This window comes from Lepisosteus oculatus, chromosome 1 (assembly GCF_040954835.1).
Source record: "Lepisosteus oculatus isolate fLepOcu1 chromosome 1, fLepOcu1.hap2, whole genome shotgun sequence".
Lineage (NCBI taxonomy): Eukaryota > Metazoa > Chordata > Actinopteri > Semionotiformes > Lepisosteidae > Lepisosteus > Lepisosteus oculatus.
In genome coordinates this window covers 29,262,005-29,274,183 of record NC_090696.1, presented here as the reverse complement: position 1 = coordinate 29,274,183, position 12,179 = coordinate 29,262,005, and the positions used below count along the sequence as shown (strand labels likewise).

Sequence of the window (12,179 nt, the reverse complement as noted above, 5' to 3'; positions counted from 1 at the left end):
AAAGCCAGAGGTTATCTAGGTAAGCAACCGGCACAAGGCTGTTACTGATCACTGATATGATCCTCTCTAAAGACTAAAAACTGGTTTTATGTGCATCTTTAACTGCAAAAATGCCTTGGTAATATTAAGAATTATAAGTATTAGTGGTTCAGTGGTAGAATAATAATAATAATGATAATAATTGTTTACACTTATTTAGCGCTTTTCTGGACTCTCCACTCAAAGTGCTTTACAGGTAATGGGGACTCCCCTCCACCACCACCAATGTGCAGCATCCACCTGGATGATGCGATGGCAGGCATAATGCACCAGAAAGGTCACCACACATAATTCTCACCTGCCATGCATTAGGGTTCTATTCCAGCCAATGTGACAATGTCCACGTAGTACATGGTGCCAACAGCTATATCATCCTGCAACTTGCAACTGACAACTGGCAACACCCTGAAACTAAGGAGGTGTGAGGCTGGGCAGTATTGGAATGCGAGACCTCCAGGGAAAGCTAAGGTTGGTGTTAGTAGGTGGGACCACCAGGGGGTGCTCACCCCTGTGATCTGTGTGGGTCCTAATGCCCCAGTATAGTGATGGGGACACTATGTCGTAAAAAAAGATACCATCCTTTGAACAAGAATTGACAAAGACCAGGATAGAATAGCAGAGGTGTTGATTATAATAATTAAGAATAATTCCCAGTTCTACGTGTGACCACAAACTCTGGGTGCAAGTAATTTCCGTCCACGTATGACTAGAGCAACCTTGAGAACAAGCCGGTACCACTTGTGTATCTGAGGGAGTTTCAGTTGTGTGGTTAAATATTTTCCACCTGACCCCTGCGCTTGTTAACCCAGCCCCGTCCTGCTGTATTTTGTCCTTGTCTGTTATTAACCTTGTATTGATTGATCTTTTCTTTATCTCACTGCTCGTCTCACTGCGCTACTGCGGTACGAAGCCTCTTGGCCAGGTCCATCCATCCATCTTCTAACCTTAAATCTAAAAACCTTCTTCCAGTTCTGGGTGTCAGGGAGCCAGAGGCAGGGTGCATGCTGGATGGGACGCCTGTCCATTGCAGGACTGATCTTAACCAGCTCGTCATTAAGTCATTCTTCTGGTTCAATTAAGGATTATGACAGTTTTTGAGATCAGCCATTATATTAATATGTTAGCTCTTTTTGCACAACACCTAATATGAAGCCGTAGCAATGGTAATGGACGTTTACTTTTCTAGTCATATATTCATTTTCTTACCACTTTATCCAATTCAAGGGGTCACAAGGCAGCAGACGTCTATCCCAGCAAGCAACGGGTGCAAGGTCCAGAATTGAACCCAGGACCCCAGCTCTGCAAGGTAGCAAGGCTAGCCATTGCACCACTATGCTGCCTTCTTTCCTGGTCAATAAAGACTAAAAAAGGAAATAGGAAACTAGTGTATAGCACATCTTCCTTTAAGGCTTGCATGGAACTCTAAAGCATAACCACAGGGTGGCAGCAGTGCTGCAACAGTAACTTGAGAGACGGTTGGAGCTGAGGTCAGTGAAGAGCTGTTTCACAACCACCCTGAGATCATCAGCCTTTTAACACCTGAATACCTCTCTTTGTCAGAAGCCTCCAGTCCCCCAACATAATTCAGGAAACTAACTGACTTACATTTATTCTCTTTAAAGCATATTATTTCAAATGTATTGCTCAGACGAAAACTTAATGTCTCGTTTTGTTGGTGGAACTTACGGTTGACGGACATCAGGAGGTCATCTGCAACCTAGGCAAGAGTCAGGGACTCACGCAGAGACTCTTCTGGGTTGCTAGTACACTTCACAGGCCAGCATGAATTTTCTAACTGCTTTATAATGCAAATTTTCAAGGGGTAAACATAGCATCAAATTTCATTTTCAGTTGTTTTTTTTTTTAATCAGTCAGTTGAGCTGTAAAACCCAGATGCTGTCTGCCTGGTAAGTAAAAACCCCCTGACATGGTTTGTAAAAGGCACTGGCATGATCCTCGTCCTGGCTGGACCCCCCAAAAAAGTCCCCCTGAACTCAGTAGGGGAAGCAGTTTCCCTCTCCTCCCCCAGATCTGTGTGCAGGGGATTGCTGCTGCAGAGTGGCCACTGTGTATTTCCCCGATGAGGACTACACCTGACTGTAGAATGAAGAGGGCCCCCTCTTCTAGACAAGTACTTTTCATAAACTCTAATTGGAAGATGATGATGCTCGTTTTTCCTTTCCTTCTTAGCCATTGTTTACCACTTTGTCCATTTGAGGTTCATGAGGGAGCTGGCAAGGCAGGATGCACCCATGATGCCAGTCTATGGCAGGGCACACACAGACACAAACCCACTCTCTGGACTGGGGGAGGAAACCAGAGCACCAGCACTTTGTGAGAAGGCCAAGCACAAGGAGACAGTCACATCAGTACCCAGTAAAGAAGTTCTTCTACAATCCTAGACGTTTCTAGTAAATCTGTTCACATGCACAGAATAAGAAAATATATAAGAAGAAAATTGATGAATCCCTTGTAACACTCTTCTGAATACATTAACACCCCACATACTAACCATATCACTAACTGTAATTACAGTGCACCCAGATCAATTTAGATTGCAGTCATTTATATCCACACAATTTCCCGCTGAAAACAGGAAATTGTGTGGATATAAAACAGGCATAAATTGATTTTAAAAATCTGCTACAAAATCATCCGGAGGTATTCTTCACAAAATAAATCAGATTATAAACAAAAGAAGGTAATTTGGCACATTTACAGTAGCTCCTTTGGTTCTTAGTAGCTAGTTGATCTCAGGATCTCACCTGCTGTGTTTTGAAAAAGAACATCAACAACATTCAACTAAATGGCTGGTCAAGTTGTTATATACCCCTACAAATCTTTGTGTAAAGAAGTGCCTCCCGTACTCAGCACTGAATCCACTTTCCATCATCCATCATCCCCACATGTGTCCTTTAGTTCATGAAACACTTTTCCTTCTGAAGACTGCTGGGCTTACTTTGTCGGTGCCTTTGAGGATTGTAAATTCTTGTATCAGGTCCCTCGTAGTCTTCTCTGTTCAAGACTGAACAATGTAATTTCCTCCAGTCCCTCTCTCTTCTCTGGACTGATTCCAGAACAGCAGTGCCTTTTTTTGTAACATGGTGACTGAAATTCTCAGCACTATATTCTTAATATCGTTTTAACATTTAACTTTTAACATATCTCATGATATGCATGCTTCTCCTTTAAGTGTATATACTCATATCCTGTCTGCTTCTCTACATTCTGTGGATAAGGATCAGATAAGGATCATCAGTGAAATAAGAGCCAGAAAACACAAGTGGACACTACAGGGATGCACATTTCAAACTGACAATAGGAAGGACTTCTTCATACAATGGCTTGTGGGTGTCTGAAAGACCCTCTCCATCCCCACAGACGAAATTGATACTCTGGACACTCCAAGAAGCTCTTTAGATCTGCAGTGATTTAAAACACCAAGGCTGCCCAGTTTGTTTGTCTGGGCTCAGATGTCCTTGCAGAGGTCCAGGAATAGCACTGAACCCACCAGATTGGCTGTTACAGACCATGGAGCTCCACTTCAGATTCCTCTACCTCTTTCAATGTTTAATTAAAATGAGAATTTGTATTTGTATTTCATTTTCAATTAAAATATACATCTGTTTCACATCTGTACATGGCCAGGTATTGACGTTCTGAGGTTTCAGAGGACCTGGGTCCTGGGAGGGAGCAGGCAGAGGAGGGGGGTCTGAGACGAGTCCGAGACAGGGGTGGGTGGCGGCTGAGGCTGGGTGTCTGGATGTCTGGGTGAGTGCACCTGCTGGATCTGCCTGGGAGATGAGAGCTTCACATCAAAGGCTTGTCACTCACTCTGCAGAAACACTAGCACACCCTCTTTCCAGCACCAGGCCATCTCTCTATCTCTCATCTCTCCATCTCACAGTGCACTGCCTCACTCCAGCACCAGGCCATCTCTCTATCTCTCCATCCCTCCAGCTCTCCAGCTCTCAGTGCACTTCCTCACTCCAGCACCAGGCCATCTATCTCTCCATCTCTCTATTCCTCTATCTCTGCAGCTCACAGTGCACTCCTCCTCTGAGCTGGACACTGTAGCCACCCCAGCCAGTCCATATACTCTGGATGTTTCACCCTTGTGTCCGCTGGCTTGCATTTTAGTGAAACTCTTAAGTTTTTACAGTTCACAGAAAGGCGTTAATTTCAGGTTTATCGTACAGATTCACAGGAAACCTGTCAAGCCAGACGTGTTTCTGAAAGACAGAGGCTCGACACAAGTAGGGACAGAACCCAGTGCTGCACAGTTTACCACTGTGGATCTCACAGCAGTGTGCAGAAGTAAGTCGCTCGCTCTGAGTTTTTTTTTTCTTTACGTTTAGAAAACATGGTGAAACTGAATGAAAACATTCTAAAACAAATGATACAGTGGGCAGTAAGAAAAAGACAAGGACAAGAATTCCTGAATGGACAAGATTTCTGTGAACACACTGCTGCTCTGGTCCTGGGACAACAGTCCTCCTGGGGTAAGAGTGTAAAAGTGCCCCAGAAGTACCCTTTAAGGACACTGTTCCTTCCCCGGGGTAAGAGGGTAAAATTGTCCCCCCGCAGAGCCCTTCCAGGACACCAGCCTCATCTCTCTTCTCCAACAGAGACCAGTCCTTTCTCCCAAACAAACATATGCCGATCTAAAGACAAAATATCTTCATCATACCTGCTCAGACACACACTCAGCTTGATGTCCTTACTGGGGAGGTGGTACTGAAATGAAATTCTTTTGTTGTTTCTGTATGAAAAGAAGTAAATATTTCTTATCAAGGTTAACATTATAATAACTCATCACACCTGACATTGCGTGGCATTAATCATGTTTTATTTACAATTATAATTCATACTTTGACATCTACAACCTAATGACCAAGACTAATTTGTAAAAATGTTTAAATTATGTTAAAGTGTTAAAATGATTAATGACTAGTCTATCACTATGCTGATTCTAAATGTGTATTTCCTATTCTTAAAATGCTTTATATACTGTGCTGTATATATAAAGTGGATTTTAATTTTTAGAAAATTACGTTTATCAATGTGATATTTATTTTTAAATGTTCTCTGTGCAGCTGATGCAGCTGGTGTTAATCTTTAACTGAGTTTATTTTTATTTAAAATAATGTATTTCTTGCTGGTAGAATTGAAATTAATTTCTGATATTTTTATCTTGATTTTTGAAGTATTGTTACATGTAATGTATTTTCTTCATTACTGTTTTTTTTCAGAGTGGTTAAACTTTTTAATAAACATTATTTTTCATATAAATCTATCCATCAAGTAATTTAAGGTGCAGACTTTTGCCCGCTCTTTGCTAAGCGAAAGAAAATTCATTTCCTGTTGCGAATTAAACCAAGGGTGGTGCAGAATTAGAAGAGTAAAGGTTTTCCGTAAATAATATTTTTATCTTTAAAAAAGCCACACATGACTGGTGTACAGGGACGCAGCTAGCTGAAAAACAATAATAAATGTTTTTAAGACTGTGTGACAAAAATCGCTTGGTGGTTTAGTGTTAGTTATTAAAGAAAACATTCTTTGCTTCATTATTTTCTAACGTTACATACATTTAATTAATCACAGGACAAGAAGGAAAAGAACACAAATTAACAAGAAACCACTCATTTTGGATATTTCTCAATGTGAAAGAATTGTTGCTGAGATTAATGAAGATTCGTTTTGATAGTTTAAAATTATCTGAATAATGTACATTTAATAAAATCACACAAGAAATCGATACATTTAATCGGTTTTAAAATCTTTAATCTTTAAATCTTTAATCTAAAATCTTTTTTAAAATGCTCTTTCAGACAACCTTTATAGTTACTCCCTTTCGCTGTTTAGACAAATCTATCACTATTAATAATGAAAATAATGACAGCAAAATAGCGACCTTAAGCACAATCAAACTTATACACCTTAATTAAAATAAACTATTTCATTTTCGTGTTAAACATTACTTTTAAAACCGTCTTACAATGTATTTTAAAAATGAAATTGCAGAATGAAGTTCAATATAAAATTTTGTGTAGCAATTTACACTCGCGTTTAAATGTTAACGTTTTTTTTTCATTATGTGTAACAGGTGTGTCTAAAAAGCAGCATATACATTTAACTATTAACTATTCACTAATAAAAACATTAATATTTTATTATTGCTCTTGGCAAGGGTTTGCAGATCATTTTTCTCTATAATATTTTTGTTTTAGCTGCGCTTTTTAACTGCGCACAGGATAATTGTGGTTAACGAAGTAATAGTTTTGTATTTTTAGATTTTTTGGGATTGTGATGGAAAAGAAAAACTGCTCAGTGCGATCTCCTTCACTCGTTCGGGGGCAGATGCGGGAGCCCACAGCGCCGACAACCTGAAGTTCGTTATAGCCAATGTTGTATGCGATGTCCGTACTGTAAATTTCCAGTATGTCCATTCATCGTCCAATTCGGGGTCACAGGGAGCCGGGGCCTATCCCGGCAAGCAACAGGCGCGAGACGCCGGGTGTCCACTATGTTTTTACTATAATTTGTCGGTCGTAGTATTAAAACTCTTTGAATCTGAATTTGTGAGCATGAAGGTTCGGCACAACTGGGACAACCTGAGACGACATTTCCTCTCAAAATACAAGTAGGCGCTGCTTACTCCGAACAAAACCTCCAGCAATAATCATCATCATCATCATCATCGCCGTCGAAGTCTCTAACTTCAAATGACAAATTTTCAAATTTTTCGAATTGAAAAATACCTGAGCGTATTTAAATTCATACGCTCACAATTATGGATCTGATGGAAACTCTGAGGAAAACTCTGATGAATAAAAAGTTCCCATTATACTTTAAATGTGTGTTCGTTGCGTTTGATATTGTAACATTATATCTAATGTCAACCTTGGGGATTTTAGAACCGAATATTTGAAAAAAAATGACCATTTGAATATTAATCTCAGGGTGATCTCGTTGTTATTCTCGTTTCAATTCACCTTTTCGAAAATATGTCTTTAAAAATAGAAAGAGGATACCTGTGGAGCGCTTGATACGCTCGACTCGACACACTGACAGAAAAGCTAAAGCTGTGCGGCTAAAGTTACTCATCAGAAGGATCCCTGAGTGAGACCGCGCAAGGTGTTGCTCTGTGCCTGGCGACTTCTCTGTTACTGCGTCCCGCCCTCAGTCTCCCCTGCGCTCTCCCTGTGCCGAATCATGAATGAAACGAAGCGCCCCTGCCTTGTCTGTCATTGGTGGTGAGGCATCTTTGAGCACGCCCAGTCCTGGGGATGCGAATTTCGGATTGGTTGACTCTCAGCTTCGTACTATTTGCACCCGGCCGTCAGCCTCCTGCGCTCGCAGGGGATATAAAAACCGGATTCCTGCGCGGTCCGCTTGGAATTTATTGCTGCTGTTGCTAACTTGAAGAGTAAACACAGCCCGAGAGGAAACGTTCATTTTGTGCCATAGCAGGGCTGCCTGTGGGGATTATGAACTCCATTGACTCGCAAGCCCACCACAGTTCACCAGCACCAAGCCCGCACAATCCTCACCTCAAGAGCACCCAGGAAGCCCCTGAAATGGCTGTGTACTGCGACAATTTCAGCATGTACCACCAGCAGAGCTTGCACAGCACGCAGAGACCCGGTGGCTACGGACTGGGGGACTACGCGCCGTCTTCCAACCCCTACCTCTGGCTCAACGGGCCTGGGGTGAACTCGTCCACTTCATACCTCCATGGGAACAACTCAGCTTCCTTCATGCCGCCTTCGTACGGCTCCCAGCGACAGTTCCTGCCGAACTCGTCGGGATTCGGGGGAGCCGATCTGGGTTGGCTGTCCATAGCCAGCCAGGAGGAGCTGCTGAAGCTGGTGAGACCCCCTTACTCCTACTCGGCCCTGATCGCGATGGCCATACAGAACGCTCCGGAGAAGAAGTTGACTCTTAGCCAGATCTACCAGTACGTGGCGGACAACTTCCCCTTCTACAAGAAGAGTAAAGCGGGCTGGCAGAACTCCATCCGCCACAACCTCTCGCTGAACGACTGCTTCAAGAAGGTCCCCCGCGACGAGGACGATCCAGGTGGGTCAAAGTCCGGTCCACTTACACACGTTCGGTTCTGAGAATGGCCCATATTATTGTCAGTCGTGTCATATTATTATATGTCCATGTTATGTATATCATATTATTATAGGCCCATATTATTGTCAGTCAGAGTCAACAATCTTCAGTTCACACCTTTTTTCAAACATACATAGCCTAACATTAAATATCAATCCAACAGGTGAAAAAAGAGTCATCTCAGACAGAATCTCACGCCTTACAGTGGCCTTCAATAGACAGCTACATGATGCATAACGTTTATTAACCAGCGATATCAACTAATCACAATTAATTTTATCAGGGCAAAAAAACATTTTTGTACAGCCACAAGCCGCAACTGATAAACGCATAAGACACGCCGTGGAATATTCAGGACTACAGATTCAAACCAGAAAACCCAATCTGATACAATACAAATAAACATGCCGTGTACTTTACATAATAGGTCTTAAACTTCCTTTCTAGAAATAAAACTATGTACAACATTAAACAATATTAGCAACACTTTTTGTAAACATCAGGTGTTAAGCATAACAAGAAAACGTCGACGTGTTTAAATAAAGAAGAGATATGCAGTATATAAAGATGCGAAGGTACCTCAACTACAGGCTCCACTTATGTATTATTCTTCTAAATATTAATACACACGTAATCACCATTAAAATACACAGAGTGAGACAAAACTAACAACCGAATAAATGGTATTGATCCCAATACTTACGTATTGCATCCCTAGTATGTTTCTTACAAATACTATGTCAATTCACCTCGCGTGGCTCAATATTATTCACACGCCATATCAGCTGAGAAAGCTCCATTCACTTTACTTCACTTCATTGTCTTTAAAATGCTTGGACTGGCTTGTCCAAGGACGACGAGCTGATTTTGTTCAACTAAAAAGAGTACTGCTTTCCTTTACTTCTTTACAATATCTTAAACCAAAGCCAAACACAGCTTCACTGAAGTGCTAACCCAACCCTTTGATCAGCCTTCTAAAAGACAAACGGTGACTTCAGACCTGCACAGAAACGAAGAAAACCAGTTTTCTGCGAGCAGGCGGGGAAGCGGCGGTGAGATAGAAACTGCTGTCTTAGACAGTTGGATTCCTCGCCCCGTTTGCGCACTTGACGCGTGAGAATGAAAAGCGCGAGGGGTCAGAGCACCGACCTTCAAGAGGTGTAATAAATAGCCTAAGCACTGCGGGCTCTGGAAAACTCATGGAGAGAAATTCATCAAGAGACCCATTCTGCGTTCAGTTCTGTTCCTGGCCCGATCAGGAGCAGCTCGGGCCTAATCACGCGCACTCTATATAGTATTTACAGGTTTTGTCATTTCAAATCGCGTTTCGCGATCAAATTCTTCCTGATGTCAGACTTCTGATGTGGGCTTCTTTGACAGTCTTACACCACACCGCACAATCAGAAGGGGTCTTATTTTGGGAGTTTTTGTGATTTCAGTAACAATCTATTTTGTAGATTAATTGATAACATATCTAATAGTGCGTATCTAAAACTTAAAACGTAATTGCCGTTGTTGCCGAACTTCTTTGAGCGTCGGAACTAAATCACTCCACCCGTGCTGAAGCAGCACTTTTTATTTAGCGCTGGAGATTTTGTCATTAAGGCTTCCACATTGTCACTCCCTTGACTAAACATTTACTTAATACATACTTTTGTGAGATTTTCTGAAGAGGCGAAAATGGGGCAATTATTCTCTAGTTTAAATCTGAATGTTTTTGGTGGTTTAACATCTGGGATGATAATTGTTTGGATTTAAATGGTTACTCTTTTATGTTACAGTACCTTGGTTTGGAAAACTGTGCATTTTGGAATGTGATGTTTATGTAACTAGTGTATATCTTAGTGTTATTTTAATGTGCCCATTTAGAAAGTGAGTTGTTACGAACTGTCAGATGGAGCTTAGCAGTGTATTACAATGAAATTGCGTATGGAAATTGGTATACTGTAGATGTAAATGTAAACGTCGAATTACGATGTTTCTGTGTCTTTACAGGAAAGGGTAACTACTGGACCTTGGATCCCAACTGTGAAAAGATGTTTGATAACGGGAACTTCCGCAGGAAGAGGAAGCGCAGGTCGGACTCGAGTAGTGGGGCTCCTGCTAACGCCAAACCTGACGAGAGCCGATCGAACCCAACCGTCAAGCCAGCCGACAGCCCGACGCTCCTGGAGCCTTCCTCCCCGGAGCTAGACACCGCCACAGAGGATCACAAGAGCTCCTCTCCTCCCGGCCTGCCCTCTGCCCCCTGCTTCAACAGCTTCTTCAGTAGCATGACGGGCCTCGGCTCCGGCTCTGTGAACAGGCAGGGGTCCCTTGGACTGGTGAACGAGTTGTCCGCCAGGAACATCTCGGCTCTGAGTCCGTACCCTGCCAACTCCCAGCAGGAAAGCGGCAGCGCTGAGCTGACAGACAGCCTGCAGCTTGGCCGCAGCGTCTACTACAACTCATTCAGCAGCGGCCAGGGCAACCAGTTCAATGGCCACTTCTACAACAGTTTCAGCGTGAACAGTCTCATATACCCCAGGGAGGGCACTGAGGTGTAAGGGCAGCTGAAGCCGGAGTGGAGTGTCTTACAAAAATGTTGTTCTCCCCTGGACAGGGATGTTCGCTAGTGGACCAGGGCCGGGGACTGAGTTCGGGTTCCTCTATCATCAGGCACTGACAGGCGAGACCTAAGCGCCCTTTTACCTTCTTTAAAGAGAACATGCACGAGTGGAACCGTGACTGTACTAACTGTGCACCAAAACCGCTCTTTTGCGTTAGCTCTTCCAAGGAACTCGACGCGATTCCGTGAAGCAGCGATCCCCCCCACACACACACACACCTCCCCCACTTCCCCGCACCTCCTTTACTTCAGCCGTCGTGTTGTGACCTACAACATGGATGAACCAAGGCAAAACAGTCGGAAACGGTGCACTTGTAGCGTCCGTGCCCTTACATTGTAAAGGAATATTAAACCTTGATGCACATAGACGTGAACTGTCCTGCCTGCTTGGTGGACTTCGGTGTTCCAGTCGGCCGAGGGATCTGTGCCCTTAGCGGGACCCGGATAGGACGGCTGTTCTGGGGAAGATGTGCCTTTCAAGCCTTGTCTTTTAAATTCTGACTTCTGTGGACAAGTCTAGAATTCCAGTCTGCCAAAGCAAAACACACAGTAGCCCGTCACCGTCTTCCTGCAACGTATTTTTTAAAGTATTTGTAGTACAGCAAACGGGTTTTATATCACGTTTTACACCTGTTTCTAGTTTGATACTCGTGTAAATATAAATATATATTTTGTATTTTTTATTTTTGTAAATTATGCTTCTAAATTTGTATTATTTATATAAAATGTATAGCGGTGTACAAATGTAAGGTTTTCCTAAGTAGTTTTATAGGCAAAATGGTTTTAAAAAGTTCCGTATCTAAAGATGTAGTAATAAAGGAAGAACAGAGCGTGAAACTCGATTGCACTGTTTTTTCAATTGTGTAGCCAAGCATCTCAAATTGTGTGACAAAGTGTATCCGAGAAGTGTTGCTGAACTAGACCCAACGCGTTGCAGTGTGAAAGCCGAGCTGCTGATCAGATCTGGCGCCAGAACTGGCGGAGATTTACCGGCGGTGACGTCTTGACAGCTTTAGGAAGCCTGAACTAGCGGCGCACGCCTGTTTGCTTGAAACCTCTTCATTATAAAATCTTTTATTGTCTCAGCCAAATAAATGTCATCTATGGTTGCTCAGACTAATTGAAGAGGTTAGTAAACAGAATGAGAAAAGCCAAGTCAAAGGATGTCTGTGCATGTTGTATTTTTTTAATTAAAAATAATTTACAGTGAACAACCTTACAGAGACAATAGGGGATTCTTACGGCTGTGCTGTTCATTTCAGTGGGCTCTGGATAACATAACGGAGAAAAGAAGAGATAACAAGCACGATCGCTATAATTTCACGCAACAGGCACTCTAACCGGTATTGAGAACAATGCCAGTCAAGTGAAGACATGAGAAGCATTACATAAAATGACAACATGTAGTATA

General features: G+C 42.5%; 1 protein-coding gene across 1 annotated transcript; it reads left to right on the top strand.

Moving 5' to 3' along the window:
- The first annotated feature begins 7,461 nt into the window (after window positions 1–7,461).
- On the top strand, window positions 7,462–11,951 carry foxi2 (forkhead box I2). The gene is made up of 2 exons (XM_006629515.3): window positions 7,462–8,121; window positions 10,156–11,951. The coding sequence occupies exons 1-2, from the start codon at window positions 7,530–7,532 to the stop codon at window positions 10,704–10,706; spliced, it is 1,143 nt and encodes a 380-aa protein (XP_006629578.1). The 5' UTR covers window positions 7,462–7,529; the 3' UTR covers window positions 10,707–11,951.
- The last annotated feature ends 228 nt before the right edge of the window (window positions 11,952–12,179 follow it).

Coding starts and splice junctions, on each gene's coding strand:
- foxi2 (XM_006629515.3), top strand. CDS start 7,530: ATGAACTCCATTGACTCGCAAGCCCACCACAGTTCACCAGCACCAAGC. Junction 8,122..10,155: donor CCGCGACGAGGACGATCCAG/GTGGGTCAAAGT, acceptor GTGTCTTTACAG/GAAAGGGTAACTACTGGACC.